This window comes from Marmota marmota, unplaced genomic scaffold (genome assembly GCF_001458135.2).
Source record: "Marmota marmota marmota unplaced genomic scaffold, marMar, whole genome shotgun sequence".
In the NCBI taxonomy this organism is placed as follows: Eukaryota; Metazoa; Chordata; class Mammalia; order Rodentia; family Sciuridae; genus Marmota; species Marmota marmota.
This window is the reverse complement of record NW_026000164.1, coordinates 8,418,245-8,438,791: the sequence shown is the minus strand read 5'-3', so window position 1 is coordinate 8,438,791 and position 20,547 is coordinate 8,418,245. Positions and strand designations below refer to the sequence as shown.

At 40.0% G+C, this 20,547-nt stretch overlaps 1 protein-coding gene across 1 annotated transcript in view; it reads right to left on the bottom strand.

Annotated features, from left to right (window-relative positions):
- Positions 1-8,288: 8,288 nt before the first annotated feature.
- LOC107149091 (TRPM8 channel-associated factor 2) overlaps positions 8,289-20,547 on the bottom strand; it is a 49,173-nt gene continuing 36,914 nt past the window's right edge. Inside the window, exons 3-4 of the mRNA XM_048786949.1 lie at positions 12,283-12,510; positions 8,289-9,291 (exon numbers count right to left, since the gene is read on the bottom strand). Coding sequence (XP_048642906.1) covers positions 8,987-9,291; positions 12,283-12,510 — 533 coding nt within the window. The 3' untranslated portion in view covers positions 8,289-8,986. The remainder of the gene's footprint in view (positions 9,292-12,282; positions 12,511-20,547) is intronic.

The window sequence follows — 20,547 nt, the reverse complement described above, 5'->3', positions numbered from 1 at the left end:
AGAGAGAGAGAGAGAGAGAGAGAGAGAGAGAGAGAGAGAGAGAGAGAGAGAACGCTTTGCTCACCAGGGACAAATAAAAACCTCAAAGTCATGCAAACCATAACAGGGTCCCTTGATTGTCAGCTCCATTTCAATCAGAGAGAAGGTAAAGGTACCTCTCAAGAGGAAGTTTAATAATCCAGATGAAAAAGTAAAGGAGTCAACAAAAGAATGGAAAATTTATGTATGTTCTTCTCTTTGAGCATGCTATAGGCTCTTGTAATTAGAATCGCTCTAATGGCTTGTTCTTTTAGTTAAGGGTGCTGAAGCTGGAATCTAATCATCTATTTCAAATTTTTGCTCTACCAATTACTAGTTTGTCACTTTGAGATTTAGTTTCCTAAAGTCAGTGAAGGCTGCACACGTACACCTGGTGTGGCAGGGCCCAGTGGCATGGATTTGCAATGGCATGACCTTCAGCACAGAGGGTCCCGGCACAAGTTCCCATCCCAAACATACAGCATACCCTGCAGAGCTTTAGTTGGTTTGTGTGGCACAAGATAGTACTGCTTTTTGTCTTCTTGCTTAGTTTAATTTTCTGACATTAACAACAAATTTTCTAGAATAACAGACTTTGGTCTGTCAGAAAATCATTTGCTTTTTTTCCCAAAGGAAGAAGCATGGGGAGTTTGGTCGGCTACAAGGCATCTCCCACCTGAAACGGTGAGATGGATGGATGTTCCTCTGTGCTAAGGAAGAACCCTAAAGAATACTGTGAATGTAGAAATATGAGTCAACACCCCCAGTATTCCATGGAATGTATCTCCATGAGTTTATCCTATTATGTTAGAACATTAATTTCCAGGAACTCACTTGAAACAGGGCCTGCCTGGAATAGTCCCTCCTATGTTTGCTGCACCAGGGGAATGATGTAACCCAGTTCAAGTGTGCCCTGGGCTGGCATGTAGTGAGTTCCCTATCAAGTATAACTTATTGTAATTAGGATCCCATTCTTGCAGTTGTACATGATGTGTAATTTTATTCATTCCACAAATACCTGTGGAATGAATATTCATTTTTAAGAAGTACTTGCTGATCTCCTGGTCTGTTCAAATCACCTAGACAAGTGATTTTTGTGAAATGTGAAATAATTTTAGAATTAGGAGAAAGATATTTTAAATGGAGCCAAAGGAAGACATTCTTGGGCTTGTCTCTGTTAACCCAATAAAGAAAACACAAAATGCTAACCAATGAAAACAATCAGCTTTAAAAAATTAATCTAGAGGAAAGCAGTTGAGTTATATATATATTGCTCATTTTGGAAAAACCACTGTCTAATCTCTACTTTGCAAAAGAATTGAAATGATTCAGAGAAAATAATTATGGTTGAATTTAGGTGAGGATTGGTCTGTTGCATCTGATGAATGATCTTGTTCAGAGAGAACACATTTTACAATTCTTCATTTTTCATTTTCAAATATGTATGGTTTCATGGGGTTTTCCTGCCAACGAGGCAGGACAAGATATTGGCCACTTCCCTTTGGACAGGCCAGTCCCAAACCTCAAAGAAAGGAACCAGATTCTTCTGCACTGTTTCAGAGAACTTCTTCACCCATGGATTTATCTTGCCAGCCTTGTCTTTGGAGAGGTCAGAGAGGGTCTGGGAATCAATAAAGAGCTGGATGAATGGCTCCCCAAGTTCCCCTGGAGCCAGAGAAGGACAGACGAGATAAAATGAGGTACATCGCTTGTAACAGATACCCCACCCCAGCACACACAGAAGGTCATACCGTGATGCTTTGTTATAATCCACATTTTAACACTGATTTTGTCTCTCCAGTGGCCGTTTCCTCCTCCATCATGTATTAGCTTGTTCCTGTGACTGGTGCCATATCTTATTCTGTCTCAATCAATCTCAGAGATGGAATTTGTGCCACATCACTTACTTCCTAGCTGGTTCTCAGTAAATGGTAGCTACCTTCAGGATTGCAATTTCCCTCACTCCTAAGCTTGATGATTCTGATTTGAATCAGGCTGAGGTGAGCACACCCTCTCATATTGTGTAGCTAAAAATTAGAAAGGGCTACTGGAACTGTAGAGCTGCAAGTCTAGGAGATACAGATTCCTGGCCCTTCACTTAGGAATCTATGACCCCAGGAAATAACAGCTGTGAGAACAAGTTAGACTGTTTCAACCTGCACCGGCATCCTGCTTCCATTCTTGCTCAGATGTGACACAGCCTGCATCCTGGAAAGTGTCTAACGCTAATTACAATCAACCATTGTTGAGGATCTATGCAGTATCAGGCACTGTGCTAAACACCAGAGGCCCAGGGACGAAAAAGGAGACAAGTGCTCCAACAAGTAGCTGGTATGTAGTGTCATAGGAGCCACATTGGAACACAGAAGTAACATGGAGGACAAAGTAAATGATACCTCAAAGGATAATATCCAGGGAAGGCTTCCAGGAAGGGGCATCTAAACAGCTGATTTTAAAAGTTGAACAGGTATTTCCCCAGTATACGAAGAAAGAAAAACTATTTAAGTAAGAAAAAGCAGTATTTATAAGTGCACAAGACCATAAACGGTGGTGAGCTGTTGTGAATTCTCTGATCAGTCTGTATTTGCAGGAGATTGAGCAAGCGGGCGGGGATCTGGAACTAGAGGCGGAGGATAAGGCAGAGCCAGATAATGAAAGGTTTGGTATTCTACCTGAAGGCGACAAGGAGTTATGGAAGGGTTCTAGGCTGAACATTATGGTTTATTTGGAGCATTCTGGAAGACAGGTCAGTCAGGATCAAGGTTAGAGGTAGGGAGACCATGAGGCGGCTACTGGAGCAGTCCAGGTCAGGGCTGCTGGGACCTGAATTTTGGCCATGGTGCTGGCAAAGGAAGGGGAACTGGGAAGGTGGTCACCTGCTCAGACCCCAGAGCAATGAGAGTCTTCATGGAGAGCAGAGACGGGAGTCTGTCTCCAAGGCCTTCGACTTGAACTTGGCAGCTAAGCTTCTGGCTGACACTGTGGTCATCTCATGAAGGCACTCAGACAGATTACTTTTTCATAAGGAGCATGGTGTAGCCCAAAAGTCATCTCAGACTCTTTGGGATTATGAAGACAAAGTCAAAGTCCAGAGGCAATGTGCCGAGGTGTCCAAAGACACTGAAACTGGGCTTCAGGTCTGTCCTTTCTGATTAATTATACGATCAACAGTAAACTTAAATGTTTTAACTTTGGGTTTCTGAACCTGCAGAACAGGCTACAGTGGTATTTCCTCAGTGTCTTTCACATAGCTAGCAAAAACATGGAAGAGGAGGTTTTTGAAAAGCTGTAAAACACTGCAAGTATTATTTATTTTATGACAAAATCAGAACTTGCCCACGTGTGAAGTTTGAGTAGGAAGGTGCCGTTCAGAATAACCTGCTACCAAGTCACTCCCCCAACACGTCCTTGTAATATGCTGTTAGAGAGAAGTGATGTCATCGTCTTCAGAGCTCTAACAACAGTGCAGGAGGACCTATGTGCAATTGGCAAAGCTGAGATTTTATTAAAGTTTGTCTGGCCGGAGCCATGTATTATGGTATCTTTTCCACAATGATTCTACCTATTTTCATTTATTTCCACGAAGTTGGGTGGTGGAGGAGAGGAGAGGGACACAATCCATTATCTAAACATTATCCGTATCAGATGTATAACACCTGAGCCACAGGAAGGTTCTGACATGCTGCCCTGTCTCTTGTGCCCAGGGAGGACCTCCTATGGCCAGCAGGGCTAGCGAAGGAGCTGTAGTGCTCTTGAGATCACCAGGAAGTTACAGAACTGTGAGGCCCATCTGCCCCACATATGCTCAGTTCCTACAGAGATCTTTCCATCTTTCCATCTTTCCATCCCCACAAAGCCACCTTCGGGCAGAATTCTCACAGTCCCTCCCAGGGCTGCGAGATCACCCGGGTGGTCCTTAACTCAGCCAGGCTGCCCTGACCCCTGTCTCCCACACCTCACCTACAATTCCTAAGCTCCATCTTCTTAAAAGTTCACGGGGAAGAAGGGAAAGGCCCAGGCTGAGCTGCTGAGGCTGGCCCCCATCGTTTCCCCAGGCCCTCCGTGGTCCTGGGCCCCTTCTCCATTCCATACCCTTGCTGATCTCAGTGGTGTTGGGAGGGTCCATGGGAGGTGGAAAGGAGGGTCACAGACTGGCAGAGAGCGCTGAGTTGACCAGTTCTTGGGTAAGGCTGGAGAGCTGCCACTGGTGATTGGTTTTCCTTATTCACCAGGGGTGAGTCCTCTTGTTGAATCATTTCCACATTTTTCTTAGCAGACTCATAGATGGGATTCCCCTCTGTGGGATTGGAAACCTGTGGGAATGGTCTTTTATCAGTCTCTCCTTCCGGCTCTTTCCCTTGTACATCAGGGACTCAAGATGGGATAAAGCTGTGCAGAAATGGTAGCTTACTGCCCAGGCTGGGGGACTGGGAAGCAGCCTTGACTGGCTGCCTGATTAATGATGTCACCATCAGAGCATTTAAGGAACTTTTAATTCAGATACCCAAGACATGCAGTTAGACTCTAGTGCCTGAGGTCCCACACCAGACCTGCATGCCCATCTGCAGTCTTCCCCATCTGCCACAAATTTCTCCACCTTTTAGATACACATGCTGGTGAGTAAGGAACAACAAAAGACATTATTGCCACTGGTCAGAAGTTCTGCCCTGTGGCAGGGCCCAGGTCTTTCACTGTTGGGTGCAACCTACACCTGCCTTTCTGATTCCCTGTCAGCCAGCTCAAAGTATTGATCCCTAATGGGCCCATTCTTTGATTAAGTAGCAAACGGTGCAGAATCTAGGGAGGGGCTGCAGGAAACAGTTGAATGAGCTACCTGTTGGCAGAAGAATGGTCCCTTCCTGGGTACCAGGAGCTGTCAGGGGACTCCCCTTCCTGAGGGGACTGTGAGCAGACTCCCACTTCCAGCTAGGAGATCCCTTCCAGGTCCTGACTGGGGTCTTCCCGATACTTGGAAAAATGGATTTCCCACGTCAATGCTGGTGGGAGAAGTGCTAAACAGGACAGCAAAGGACACCCAAGACCTGAGCTCATTTGGCATAAAACCGTCACCAGGAAGCAGAGGGGACTGCTATTTTAACCTGACTTTGTACATCTCCCCATCAGTTTTAACTGGAGGTATTCAATATCACAAACGGGGAGGGTTTTACTTATAGGTACAATCAATTTATCTTAGAAAGTGGTATTTTGGGCTTTCCCTCCTTTTGTAAAGCGATTTCTGCCTAGTTTATTGTATAGTTAACTTTATTGAGCTTTTAAAAGTCGGCATTGTAAATAAAACAACTTGCAAAAAGGTTTCTGAAATAGAATTAACAAAATATTATATTTATTCATGAGTTGGAAACTGGAAAAAGGCTACTTGATGTAAATGTTCTGAATTGGGGTTGTCAGGATGTCTTCCAGCCTCCTGGAGTCCATCAGTACCACTGGGATGGATTAGCCTGATTGATTAAGAGCGTTCCCTTAATTGAACCAAAGGACAACTTGGGTTTTTTTTTTGTTTGTTTGTTTGTTTTTAATCTCAGCTTTGAATATGTTGCCTAGAGACTCAGTTATTACTCAGTTTGTGGACTTGGAGGGGAGAAATGTAACTAGACAGTTTGATAGCTTTTCAATTAAAAAGGACACTTAATTCATGTGGTATGTCATCTTTTTATAAATCAGTGTTCCCATATGGGGAAAACTATTCATTCTACTTGCATGTAAAAAGTAACCTTTAATATTGAAATATGTGGCAAAACCCAGAAAACATCATATGAGTACAAGATATTTTCAATAAAAAGTAAGTTATGTAAAAAAAAAAAAACATGTACATTTAAAATTTCCCAGTAAAATTTTCCAGGATAAATTGCTGTCTCGTTTTGTTGGATATTCTAAGTTGATGAACTGAATCATTAAAAATACAGAATAAATCAAGTTTAAAAAAGAGTTTATCATTTCTATAGAGAATAGTCCTATTTCTACACATAGGTGCACAGAAAATACTCATAGATAAAACAATTTTGTGAAATTCTCAAATTATCCTTTTTAGGGTTCTAGAATTTCTTTTGTTACATTTATTGATTTACTGTGGTGCTGGGAATCAAACTCAGGGCCTCACAGAGCCCCCAAATTTTGTAGTTTTAAAATAAAACTTCTGAAAATATTAAATAGAGAAAATGGAGAAAAATGTTTTATCATTTATTACTTACCACTTTTTATAATTGCCAGATAAAATAATGTATCAAGTTGTATTCTATGTAGCTATCCAAAGTTTGGGGATTGCATAAATAAAATATTTTGGTATAGGCAGTCATGTGTCACACAATAAAAAAATGAGTGAAAAATGCCACTTGTGAAAACAGCGTGCACAGGAAAATCCAAAATAATATTTAAAATATTACTGAAAGAACAAAAAAATTACTAGAAGAGTGTATTTTGAAAATTATTTGCAATTAACTCTGAATAAGATCTGTAACTAATTTGCATTTCCTTGTAACCTTCCCTACATTTTTGTGAATTTTCATAAGTAGACAAATAGTAATCTTTATGATATTTGAAATTTTTTGTATGTTGATGTCACCAAATACCATGATAATGACTGCTGTAGTTAATTTATTTTCAGCATTAGATAAAGATCAAGAAAGCATTTCAAAACGTCATCTTTCTCAAAATCAATGAATAGCATTCTCATTTAAGTGTCAATTCTACCTATAGATTTCTCCATCTATACAGAGGTTTCACAACTAATTTTCAGTCTGATGTCTTTGAACAGGAAACCCTAAAGAAAAACTTTGTGGTTGAGGTTTTCAATTAGTGAACACACATTGCTGCTTATACTTTGGAACTACAGAGATGGAGTTGTAGTATGTAGAGAAAGAGATGCTGCAGTTAACAAAATTTTAAGCCTGATTATGCTTAATTTCTTTAATTTCAACTCTTGATTAATTGGACGGGGGAGAGGATTCCGAAATACATCAATATGTCATAGTGTTTAAGAGCTCTGACGATGGTTTCTAAGTGATGCAGTCATTACTAAATTAAGTAAATCATTTTTTCTCATTTATACAGCTATCAAGAAAACATGACAAAATTTATTCTGATTTCTAAAATATAAGACAAAAATAAGTCATAAGTGAAATTGCTCATCTGGATAAAATGAATTCGTTTGTATATGTAACATAAAAACATTAGAATTCCTATTGCCTCAGGAAAAGGGCAACGATGCCCTCTATCACTGATACCAGTCCCATTTTAAAGGATGACTTAGCTAATGAAAAAAAATTAGAAATTATAACAGAAGGAGCAAAGATACCATATCATTTGCTAATAAAATTGTATCTACTAGAAAATTTAAGATAATTAGTTGAGACAATGATTATAAATAATGAAAGAATTCAACAGAGTGTTTGAATTCTAAATAAACACAAAATTCAATAATTGGCCTATTAATCAGACAGAGATAATTATAAAATTGACAATTTTATGATTTATAATGATAAAAATATAAAAATGTCAAGAATAATTCTGTTAAGTATTGGCTAAACACTTTCTGGCAAAATCTTTAAAAATTGACAAAGAATACAAAAGAATATTTGAATAAATGAAAATATGTATGTTGTTTTAGCTGAATAGATTATTTCAAGATGCTAATTATCCTCAAATAACCTCTAAGTTGAGTATAATCCTGCTGAAAATCCCAATGTATTTTAAAGAAACTCAATACATTGATTGTTTAGTCTAATCTAAAAACTCAAGCAGTCAAGCACACTTGGCAATTTTAGCTGTGTGTGTGGTGCTGGGGTTCAAACTCAGAGCCTCCTACATGCTAGGTAAGCACTCTCCCACTGAGCCACACTCTCAGTCCTAGAAAAAATTTGAAAATGTTTAGGTATAATATAGAAATATGAAGAAGAATTTATTTTCACAGATCAAAACTCACTTCAAAGCTGCAGTAACAAAACCTGTATGATTGGTGCACAATTAAACAAATAGGTTAATCATTCAGAGGAGCAGACTGAAAAACAAATTCATATACATATGGAAGATAATTGTTTGAGAAAGTAACCTTTAATATCATTGAGTACAATCATGACTTCAATAAATGTTGCTGACATAATTGTTATATATTTAGAAATAATATATGATATAACAGAAAAGATCTAAATGTAAAAACATGTAACCATAAAAGCACTAGAAAAAAAAACATAAGAAAACATTTTAACAAATTTGTAAAGGAAAAATATTTTCTAAACAATAAAGGATGATTTGAAGGAAAAAGACTGACAGACTTGACCCCAACAAATGTAAAGCTATTTACATCTATCAGATTAAAACAAAGGTAAAGAACAAATGGTGCAAGGAGATATTTGCAACATGTAAAACTAGACAAACAAGTAATATCTGTAATATAGAAAGAGCACTTGATGATCAATAAGAAAAAGATAAAAACTAAGTAGAAAAAGGGCATAAATAAACATTTCAAAGAAGAACTATGAACTATCATAAATATATAAAAACATTCTCTCCATTTGTAATCACAGAAACACAAACTAAAAATAACTTTTTTCACATTACACACTGACAATAACATCAAGTGCAAATTCAGTGATACCTAGTACTGGCAATAGTTTGAGAACATATTTTTGTTATGAGCGCAAATGAGTAAAGGCTTTTAAAAATGGCAATTTGTCAGTATCCATCAACATTTCAAAGATGAATGTTTTGAAAGTAGTTTTCACCTTCTTAGACTGCATGCCAGCAAACTGTATGCAATGATACATAAATATTCATTGTGAAACTTTAAGTGACAGCAAACATTAGCCGTAATCCAAATTTCCATAGTTAAGTAAACTAGGACAGAGACACTCCATCAAATACTGTTTGTCTGTGTTAAAGGATAAGGAATGTTTTTCTACACAGCGGTACTAAATGAGGAAGAACTCAATATCAGCTTCTTGGGATTTGAATCTTAGGACAGTTGTAAGGGCTCAATCTGGGCCTCAACCCCGGAGCCCTTCAGGAGGTTTACTAGTGAACCCAGGGAGGGGTGCACTCCAATAGGAGCCCCAGGGGAGGAACGGAGCCAGCCCACTGCATTGAGGAGACATGGAGCCAAGCCCGCATGTAACAGGTAGACCTTAGGAGACATGATCACGAGGCGGCCTTGGCCATAGGAGGAGGCAGCGATGAGAACCTGGCCCCTGTCATTCAAGATCACTGGGAAGGCGGCCTCTCCAATAGGACACTTGCCGCACTTCACGAGGGCCTTGAAGCAGCATCAGGAGTTGTTGTCATGGTTCTATCAGCGGCTGCAGAGGAAAGCAAAGACCCAGCCTGGTGAATCAATGACCGAAAACTAAATGGATAAAAGCAGAGTATCCCTCTCTGGTAATTTCCTAAGGAGCGCCACACTCTTGATTTGTTTTCATCACTTAGACATCCCTTCCTCTCCCTTCCTACCTCTGCCAACCCAGATATTCTCCGTGGCTCTGTCTTCCACAGGCTCAGCTCTCCTCTATTCCAGTCCCACTTTGTACCTCAGAAATTGCAATCATAGTCGTCCTTCATTTATAACAGCTGTAGTGATCCCATTATTTGTCCTAGCCTGGACCTCTCTAATGGACAGAGATGCTTTATTTTCATTAGCATATGGAGCACCACAGCTATCAGCCCAAGCTTTGTTTGTGGGAAATTGAGTACATCTCTGCCTTCTCAAAAGTTACTCTTTGATCAAATACTTAAGCTTCCTTTCCTGTCTGTGTAGGTTAGATAAGGTCAGCCTCTAAGGATTCTGATGTGAAGATTGAAGGAGTTTACACATGTCAACAGTTTGTTCAGAACCCCGCACGAAACTATCAAGAGCAAATTTCTATGCTTTTACATTCTTCCTGGTTTCTCAGAATGAAAACGGGCACCACAGCCTTAAAATCATGATTGCCTGTTCCTCTCTCCTCTTGGTCATCAGACTCTATCAAGTATCTGTCACATTACTTCCCATTCCTATTGCCACCAAGTTCATTCGGGACCACAAAGCTTTGCGTTTGGACCAAACCAATCTAGAATCTCTGAGTCTCACATTGACTCCTTTGATAAGAAACCTTCAAGACTTCACCACAGGTAAAATACAAATTCTTCTTTCAGTCTGATAGTAGAGGCCTGAGGGATTTGCCTTGTTGAGTTCTTTTCAGTCTTACCCTCTCTCCATATTCAGTTCTACTTGAAAAGTGGAAACATGACCTGTGATTTCTAGCCTCTGTCAGGTCATTTCTTGTAGAATTTCACTCTTTCTCGCGTTCTTTGTCTTTTCCCAACACTCATTACTAAAATTCTAAGTCACTAGTAGAAGGCACTCCTGCCAACTTTATTCATCATTGTATCCAAGGGCCCAGCCTGGGGGAGCAAAATGGTGGCTGAGTCAGGTCCTGCAGTGATTATCTCCCCACAGATTATCTCCTTCACAAGAGCTAAAAAGACAGGTGAGAGATCATAGCACCTCCTTAGATCTCGTGAAGGTATTCTGCTACATGAATAGCTGTATTAAGAAAAGACACATTGAAAAAGCCAGGAAGGAAAGAGTTGCCCATGTCACCTTTCACCCCTACTGCAAGTAGGCTCAGCATGGAGAGAGATGCATCCTGCTTGCGGGGAAGGAGAGGGAATTAAGTCCAAGCTTTAGACCTTATATAGGAGGCACTGTGAAATCAGATGCTGCTCAGAGTTTCATAACCCCTACCTTGAGGCTGTACCCTCAGATGGAGCCTCTGGAACTCTGTTGGATGGTTGGCCAAGGGAGTGGTTCTGCCACACCTCCCCCAGCCTCAGGCAGCAGAGGAGGAAAGCAAGACTCTATCCCCTGGGGAGCAGAGCATGGAAGCTAGCATAGAAGTTGGCATAGAAACTCAACGCAATGAGACCCAGCGACAAGCAGAAACTAAAGACCCCTAGAACGAGGCCAGACAGAAGGCCCCTCTAAACCTACCCCTGAGGTACCAGGCAGAGACCTGTGCCCTGATGGGACAGACGCATGTTCAGGCCAGCACTCTTGTCCCTTGGCTGACATTAAGCTGGGTCATACCGGAGTCTCACAGCTGCAGAGACCTATGCAGAGTTGAGGAGTGGCATACCACAGGCCCACTCCAAGGGACTGCCTCCACCACCCCTTCTCCAATGTCTTCTTCACAGATGTCTCAGGCAGATGCAAGCAGATGGAGTCCTCATACCTACCCCAGCACCATGTGGAGGCCTGTGCCCAGGTGGGACAAACTTATGTTTCAGCGTACACCACCACTGGCCATGGCATGAACCTGAGGGCACCCCTGAGACTGTACAGGTATTTGTAGCCATGAGACTTGGGTGTGACTCAGATTAGCATCAGCCTCAGTGGGCCAGGGACTGTATTTACCACACTCCCCAACCTTGGGCATCATAGCATGGAACAAGACTGCATTATCAGGATAGGACAGAATAGTAAACCTTAGGACTCAGTGATGAAATCTAGTGCTGAGCAGATCCCAATGCCCCTGCCTTGGGCCAGTGTCTATAGACAAAGCCTCTGGAATGGCACCAGTCTATCTGACCATTATTCTGGCCAGCATCACCCATAGCTGGTTGCATAATAGTCTTGGGCCTTGAGACCATTTGATTAGTAAGCAGCCCTTGGGTTATGGGCATTGGTCTTACCCAAGGCTGCACTGGTCTTGGTGGGCTGTGGGCTTAGGGTGTGACATCCCCACCCCATTGTGGTGTTGTTCATGGCCACAGGACTGCTCATCTCTTTCTTCCCCCAACCCCTGGAAGTGCAGCATCAATAGAGTTACTATCAGCTTGGAGGTAGAATAAGTGGGCTCAAAGACAAGCTATTTAAAAATATACAGTCAGAGAGGAAAAAAGAAAACAATGAAGAGGAATGAATAAATTCTCTATTTATGAAAATTAAAACCGAACTTTGAGGTAGCATTAAAAGGCAAATATTTGTTATGGTACTGATGTTCAAGAGGCAAATAAACCGGCTGGAGAATAAAGGGTGTGTTTCCTGGTCCAGTGCCCTCAGACCTGATGATGGAGTTGGGGATCCTGAAAAAAGGTAAAAGCCCTGAGCTTTAGGCCAGCTTCCTCCAGGAGGCCTCCAATCTCTTGGTTTGAAAGATGGGATCGTTGAAATCCTCCATTGCAGGTGGGACAGGGTCTTGGTATCGGAAATCAGTGACGTAGTCCAAGGTATGTGAGCCTTGGAAATGACCTGTATTTGGGGTAACTAGAAGTAACCTGGTTGGTTTTTAGCAGGTTGGATCTGGTCACTCTGATCCAGTAGCTGTACACAGAGTTCAGAGCAAGTAGAGTTGCAGGCCATGACAGAGACACTGCAGAGCAGGCTGGTGCCAAGAGTCCAGGTGCCAACTTCCAGAGCTGGAATGAGCTCATTACTTATCAGCTCCATATCTCTTGTTTTCTCCTCTGAAAAGTGAGGACAGTAGTAGTGCTCACCTTGTAGGACTGTTGTGAGCACAAATAAAGAAAAAGCACTTCACACTCTTGTTGGCAAATAGTTCACTGATGATTCCCTGACCGGCAGAGGCATCCTTGGGAGCCAACGCACTCTGGGAGATAGATGGCTAGGTGTTTGCTTTCAATGGGAGATATAATTGCACAGTACTTTTCTTTCTTTCTTTCTTTCTTTCTTTCTTTCTTTCTTTCTTTCTTTCTTTCTTTCTTTCTTTCTTTCTTTCTTTCTTTCTTTCTTTCTTTCTTTCTTTCTTTCTTTCTTTCTTTCTTTCTTTCTTTCTTTCTTTCTTTCTTTCTTTCTTTTTGCTATAACAATCCTGTTTTGATAGTTCACCAACTCCTCCCATATATAACTTAACTAATTCAATTCTGAATTATTTTCAATGGCCATAAATTTCAACTACTTGATCAAATTATGAGTTATTCAAGATAAAAATACAAGTAGTGTGGCCAGGGCAGACTGCATGGTAGTAATAAAGAGAGTATGGTCATCTCACGTAGCCAGCTTGTCTTTATGTGACTGAAACCCTCAGCACCTTAGATTCCAGTCTCCGCCGGCCCAGGAAAGCTTGGGTTTCCCTGAATGCCATTTCTAAGTGTGGACACCTCCTTTTTTTAATTATTGTGAATGTGCTTGCATGGCATTGTTTCCTGTAATGAGGCCAATTGTGTTGGACTAATTTCCATCTCTGCCTAAGTATTGTTATTTCAGTAACAGAGTTAATGTCTTGGGGGTCTTACGAGATTGGGAATAACAGGTAGTAGTTTTTTGCTGTCATTATTGTTTAAATCTCCCTTACACCTACAACCCTCACTAGAAAGGATGGGTTGTTCTTGGCAAAAGGACAATAAATTCAGTGTTTATAAATTTGTGGAAAATTTAGAAAAAATAGGGGTCCTTCTGACTGATGTCTAGGGTGGAAATGGCTCGTCCTTTGGGCTAGCTTTGGCTTACAGTCCCCTTGATATGATGTAGTGTGACAGTCCAAGTGGTCACTGGGCAGCTGTATCCTCGGGGTGACCTCTTGGTTACTCTCCAAGGCAAGGCCTTTTTCTCTCTGTTGCACTTCTCACTCCCTTGTGTTCCTTAGATCTCTGGCATGACAGAGAGCTTACAATTTCAATTCTAAACTTTTTTTTAACAATCCCAAATTTCCCATTCTTTACTTAAAACATTCAACATAATGTCCTCTTCTTTCATCATCCTTAGGAGTTTAATCGAAGTGACATTTTAATTTTTTATGAAGTAAATTCTCATGGCTTTCCCAAATAAAGGGTGAATCAGTACAAAGAGTTCTGGAGTTCTCCTAGGGAAACCAAATCATCCTCCTATAGAACCAGGAAATATTTGTCCAACAGGACTTTTCAAAATTGAAGCCAGGCATGGTACTAAAAACCTTATAACAGGGGCAAGTGTGTGAGAAGAGCAGTCTGAGGGGACTGGGGATGTGGCTCAAGCGGTAACGCGCTCGCCTGACATGCATGGGGCGCTGGGTTCAATCCTCAGCACCACATAAAAATAAAATAAAGATGTTGTGTCCACCGAAAACTAAAAAAAAAATATTAAAAAGTTCTCTCTCTCTCTCTCTAAAAAAAAAAACAAAACCAGAAGAGCAGTCTGAGAATGTTGACATCATGAGATGCCAGTAAAGAAACAGCATCAACTGAAAAGTTGCTGCCCTTTCTTGGAAACCCCAGCCACACCTCATGCTTGGACTGACTAACTGTTGTTGCACTGACTACCAATGCTCAGACATGTTGAGGGACTTTTGCTTGCAGAAGAATAAGCATATCGGAGACGCATTTTAGGTTTCTATTTACAAGCTCCTGGTTAAAATAGTCCAAGGGGCCAAAATAAAAATAAATATCTTCTCATCATAGGAATCTGTGTTCAATGAGTGGACAAAATTTGAACATAGGCTAGTAGCATCATTTTGTTCTCCTCTACAGAAAAGGAGACAGATCAGAGCTGAGGTACCTGTGTGACGTTGCTATTAATAGGTATCTCAGCTGTCTTGCTTTACAGTTGGGAATTCTTACAAAAAGATTTGATTGTATTTGTTCTTAATTTGGCATAATTTTCTTTTGCAGCTATTAAAGTACTGACTTTATTTTTTTAACTATGTAAGAACTGATGTGAATCAATCGGAGATAACTTTTCCTATGTTCATATATGAATGTACAACCAGTGAAACCCATATCATGTACAACCACAAGAATTGGAAGTTATACTCCATGTATGTAAAATACATTAAAGTACACTCTACTGTAAGACAAATAAAGTTAATATACAGAAAAAAATGAAGAATGAAGTACTGATTCAACATGGTGAGCTGGAAGGAGGCTGCATTCTGTTTTGCTCCCAGACCTGGGATTCAAGTAGATGACCCCCGAGAGCGGCTCAGGAATCACAGCCACCATGCCACACAGGTCTCCAGGCCTTAGCATCATGCAGGACTCCTGGCCCCTTGTCCACACAGGACCTCTGGGTGCCTGAGGAGGACTACCGGCATTAGCACCTGCATAGGACTCCTGGCTGTCCAAGGGGTCAAGAACTCCAGCCACCACTCCCACATGGACCTGCATCTACCAAAGTGGGGATCTCCTAGTTGTCTCCATCTTGGGACACTGCAACCACTGCCATAGTCCCCTACATGTGGTAGCCTGCACCTGGGGACAACCGCCAGCCAACACGGCACACCACAGAGCTGCATCTCTGAACACACCGCTTAACACCACGGCCAACCCCACCCGACCAGACACCCCATTATTTCTGAAAGCAGCCACCTCCATCTTGGGATACCTTTATCGCCATCTTTAGTTGGGACAACTCCCAGCGTGGAACATCAGCTGGGGCTTAGAAGCATTATTAAGGTTCTGAAGGTCCCCAACTTCCCCCTGTGCTGCAGCCACTCACCTTGCACAGTGCCTGTGGCTCCACGGCTGGTCTCTAGCTCATAAAACTGGGTCCTGAGCTGCCCAATATAAAACAGCTCTCTGCAACAGGTGCACAGGTCACAGAGCACAGCCCACAAGACCTCCCGACAGAAAGGTTCCTGATTGGGAAGTAGAAAGGGAGGGAGGGAGGGAGTGAGATACAGTTTAGAGACTCAACTAGAGACCAGGAATTCTGAGGTGACAGGCAATATGAGGAGATAAGACCAGGCATCCACATCACATAAGTGGGCTCCAAAGGAGACCCTTGGGGTGCAGTCTCCCATTGGGGACCAGCAAGTGCTATACCTCACCTCCAGGAGCTCTGCCCACAAGACCAAACCTCCCACCAATAATTTTCACCATCTTGAGGGTGAAGATACCAGCAAACAACAGACAACCCCACCTATTGGAACAGAGGGGAAGCAGGAAAGATACTGAACTCCAAAAAACAATCCTTATATCTTCCTTTGAGATTTTTCTCTCTATCTATCTATCTCCTCCCGCCCTCACATCCCCAACATTTGTGAAACCAAGTACTTTTCCTGAATGAGGCTACTGAGGACTGGGATGTCTGAATAGTATATTACAGTGGTATTGTATATTCTTTTGTCTCCTATTTTTACATTTTTAATTTTTCTTAATATTTATGTGTATTTTTTTTGTACTCTATTGTCCTCCCACTTACTTGTCTCTCCAAAATTACTTACTTTCTCTTCTCCTGCTACTAACCAACTTCTTTAGAGTCCTCTTTCACGCTAAGATCTAATAACTGTATATCCTCATCTCCTGCCCCTCAACATCTCATCCTATACCTCACCCCTGGTTCTTTGTCCACCATCAGAAACTGTAGAGCCTTTTGCAAACTTACTGTTTATATTGTAGGTAATAATTGAACTTACCATTTCTGTCTATTGTAACAAAACCGTAAATGTCTTAATAGCAGGTATTTGGTTTGCGGTTGTATACTTCTGTATAGGGATCTGTTCACATTGTTCTCCCCCTTAAAGAAGAGGTATTGGCAACCTGCAGGGACACTCTAAGCCTATCAGGTAAAAACTGTAACACCTTGGATCTGTAGTGCTAGAAGGGAAGACACACAAACAACATGAAAAACCAAGGGAAGAAAGTGCCCCAAATAAACCAAGATATTACATTATTAGAATCCATGGCCAGCACAACAGAAGAAATAACAGAGAAGGAATTTAGGATGTACATAATTAAAATGTCCTGTCAATTACAGGATGATTTAAGAAAGAACATACAGGCAGCAAAAGATCATTTTGATAAAGAGCTGCATAAGCAAATACAGAAAGCAAATGATTACTTCAGTAGGGAGATAGAGGTTTTGAACAAAAACCAAACAGAAATCATTGAAATGAAAGAAACAATAAACCAAATTAAAAGCTCAAAAGAAAGCATCACCAACACATTAGATCACTTGGAAGACAGGACTTCAGATAAGATAGATGAAATGTATAATCTTGTAAAGAATGTTGACCACACAGTGAAGATGGTAAGAAACCATGAGCAGAACATTCAAGAATAATGGGATAACATAAACAGATCAAATTTAAGAGCTATTCGGAGAGAGGAAGACATTGAGTTCCAAACCAAAGGAATGAACAATTTATTCAATGAAATAATATCAGAAAATTTTCCAAACATGAAGAATGAATTGGAAAACCAAATACAACAGGCTTACAGGACCCTAAAGGTAGAAAACCACAACAGATCCACGCCAAGTCACATTGTAATGAAAATGCATAGCATACAGAAAAATAAAAGACTTTTAAAATCATGAGAGAAAGAAATCAAATTACATATAGGGGGAAACCAATTAGGATATCTGCAGGTTTTTCAACCCAGACCCTGAAAGCGAGAAGATCCTGGAATAACATATACCAAGCTCTGAAAGAAAATGGATGTCAAACAATAATCTTATATCCAGAAAAAATAAGCTTTAGATTTGATGATGAAATAAAAAACTTCCATGATAAACGAAAGTTAAAAGACTTTACAACTAGAAAGCCTGCACTACAGAACATCCTTAGCAAAGTATTCCATTAGGAGAAAATAAAAAACAACACTTAAAATCAGCAAAGGGAGGCATTACACTAAAGGAAATACCAATTAAAGGAGAAACCAAGTCAAGTTCAATACCAAAAATAAACAAATATGACCAGGAATACAAATCATGTCTCAATAATAACCCTGAATGCTAAAGGCCTAAACTCACCAATCAAAAGACATAGACTGGCAATTTGGATAAAAAAAGACCCAACAATATGCAGCCTCCAAGAGACTCATCTCATAGGAAAAGACATTCACAGACAGAAGGTGAAAAGTTGGGAAAAAACATATCACTCACATGGACTGCGGAAACAAGCAGGGGTCTACATCCTCATATCAGATAACAGACCTCAAGCCTAAGTTAATCAAAAGGGACAAAGAAGGACATTTCAAACTGCTCAAGGGAACCTTACATCAATAAGACATAAAATTATAAAAATATATGCTCCAAACAATGAAGCATCTACGTTCATCAAACAAACTCTACTCAAGTTCCAGAGTCAAACAGACCACAGCACAGTAATTCTGGGTGACTTTAACACCCTCTTTCACCACTGGATAGATCTTCCAAACAGAAGCTGAACAAAGAAACTCTAGAACTCAGTAATACTGTCAATAACTTAGACTTAACTGACATTTATAGAATATTTCATCCATCAATGAGTGGATACACTTTCTTTCCAGCAGTACATGGATCCTTCTCTAAAATAGACAATATATTGTGCCACAAAGCAACCGTTAGAAAATACAAAAAAAGTAGAGAGACTACCCTGCATTCTATCAGATCATAATGGAACAAAATTAGAAATCAATGATAAAATAAAAAATAAAAGCTACTCCAACACCTGGAGACTAAATAATATGCTACTGAATGAACAATGTCTTGTAAAAGACATCAAAGAGAAGATTTAAAAATTCTTAGCTGTAAATGAGAACACTGATGCAACATATTGAAATTTCTGGGACACTATGAGGGAAGTACTAAGAGGAAAGTTCATTGCATGAAGTTCATTCTTTAAAAGAAGAAAAAAGTCACAAATAAATGATCTAACATTACATCTCAAAGCCCTATAAAAAGAAGAACAAATCAACACCAAAAGCAGTAGAAAATAGGAAATGATTAAAATCAGAGCTGAAATCAATGTAATTTCATACTGCTCAAGGGAACCATACATCAACAAAAGAAACAATTGGAAAACTGAGAAAATAAAAAGTTGTGTCTTTGAAAAATAAATAAAACTGATAAACCTTAGCCATGCCCATGAAGAGAAGGAGAGAGAAAAATCAAATTACTAATATCTTTGATGAAAAAGGAAATATCACTATAGAAATACAGAAGATAATTAGAAATTATTTGGAATATTTGTACTCCAATAAAATAGGAAATGTTGAAGTCATCAACAAATTTCTTGGGTCATATGATTTGCCCAAACTGAATCAGTATGGTATACACAAGTTAAACAAATCAATTTCAAGCACTGAAATAGAAGATGCCGTCAGAAGCCTATCAACCAAGAAAAGCCCAGGATCAGATAGATGCACAGCTGAGTTCTACAAAACCTTCAAAGAAAAACTAATACCAATACTCCTCAAATTATTTCATAAAATAAAAAAGAGGGAACATTTTCAAACTCATTCTATGACGCCAATATCACCCTGAATCCAAAACCAGACAAAAACACATCAAAAAAAAAAAGAGAAAACTTCAGACCAATGTCTCTAATAGACATAGATGCAAAAATTCTCAATAAAATTCTGGCAAATTGAATACAAAAAGACAGTGCACCACGATCAAGTGGGGTTCAGCCCAGGGATGCAAGATTGGTTCAACATATGGAAATCAATAAATGTAATTTGTCACATCAATAGACATAAAGATAAGAATAATATGATCATCTCAATAGATGCAGAAAAAGCATTTGACAAAATACAACACCCCTTCATGTTCAAAACCCTTGAAAAACTAGGGAAAACAGAAACATATCTCAACACTGTAAAAGCTATCTACGCTAAGCCACAGGCCAACATCATTCTAAACGGAGAAAATTGAAAGCAATCTCTCTCAAAACTGTTACAAGACCGAGATGCCCTCTTTCAACACTTCTATTTAACATAGTTCTTGAAACTCTAGCCAGAGCAATTAGACAGACAAAAGAAATTAAAGAGATATGAATAGGAAAAGAAGAATTCAAATTATTGCCATTTGCTGATGATATGATTCTATATCCAGAAGATCCCAAAAGTTCCACCAGAAAATTTCTAGAACTAATAAATGAATTCAGCAAAGTAGCAGGATATAAAATCAACATCCATAAATCAAAGGTATTTCTGTACATCAGTGACAAATCCTCTGAAAGAGAAACTACGAAAACTATCCCATTTACAATAGCCTCAAAAAAAAAAAAAAGAAACCCAACTTGGGAATCAATGAAAAAGGTGAAAGACCTCTACAATGAAAACTACAGAACACTAAAGAAAGAAATTCAAGAAGACCTCAGAAGATGGAAAGACCTTCCCTTGTTCTTGGATAGGAAGAATTAATATTGTTAAAATGACCATACTACCAAAAGCACTATACAGATTTAATGCAATTCCAGTTAAAATCCCAATGACATTCTTCATAGAAATAGAAAAAGCAATCATGAAATTCATCTGGAAAAATAAGAGACCTAGAATAGCTAAAGCAATCCTTAGCAAGAAGAGTGAAGCAGGTGGTACCACAGTACCAGATCTTAAACTATATACTACAGAGCAATAGTAACAAAATGCTGGGAGCCATTAGCCAAGTAGGTATGACAATTTCCTTGCCAGCGTACCCCATGTTGATGACATTTTGCAGTGACATTGAATGTAGTTGACCTTGCTCAAGGACCAGGGCGGATTAGGGTGTTCCCGGTTTAACATAATCGGGTTTAGGGCGTTCCCAGTTTAGGTTCCAGGTTTAAGGTTTAAGATTATTCCTGCTGGGAATAGGGCGTATCCTGCTGCCTAAGTTCCCCTTGAGTTCTCACGGGATTCAGA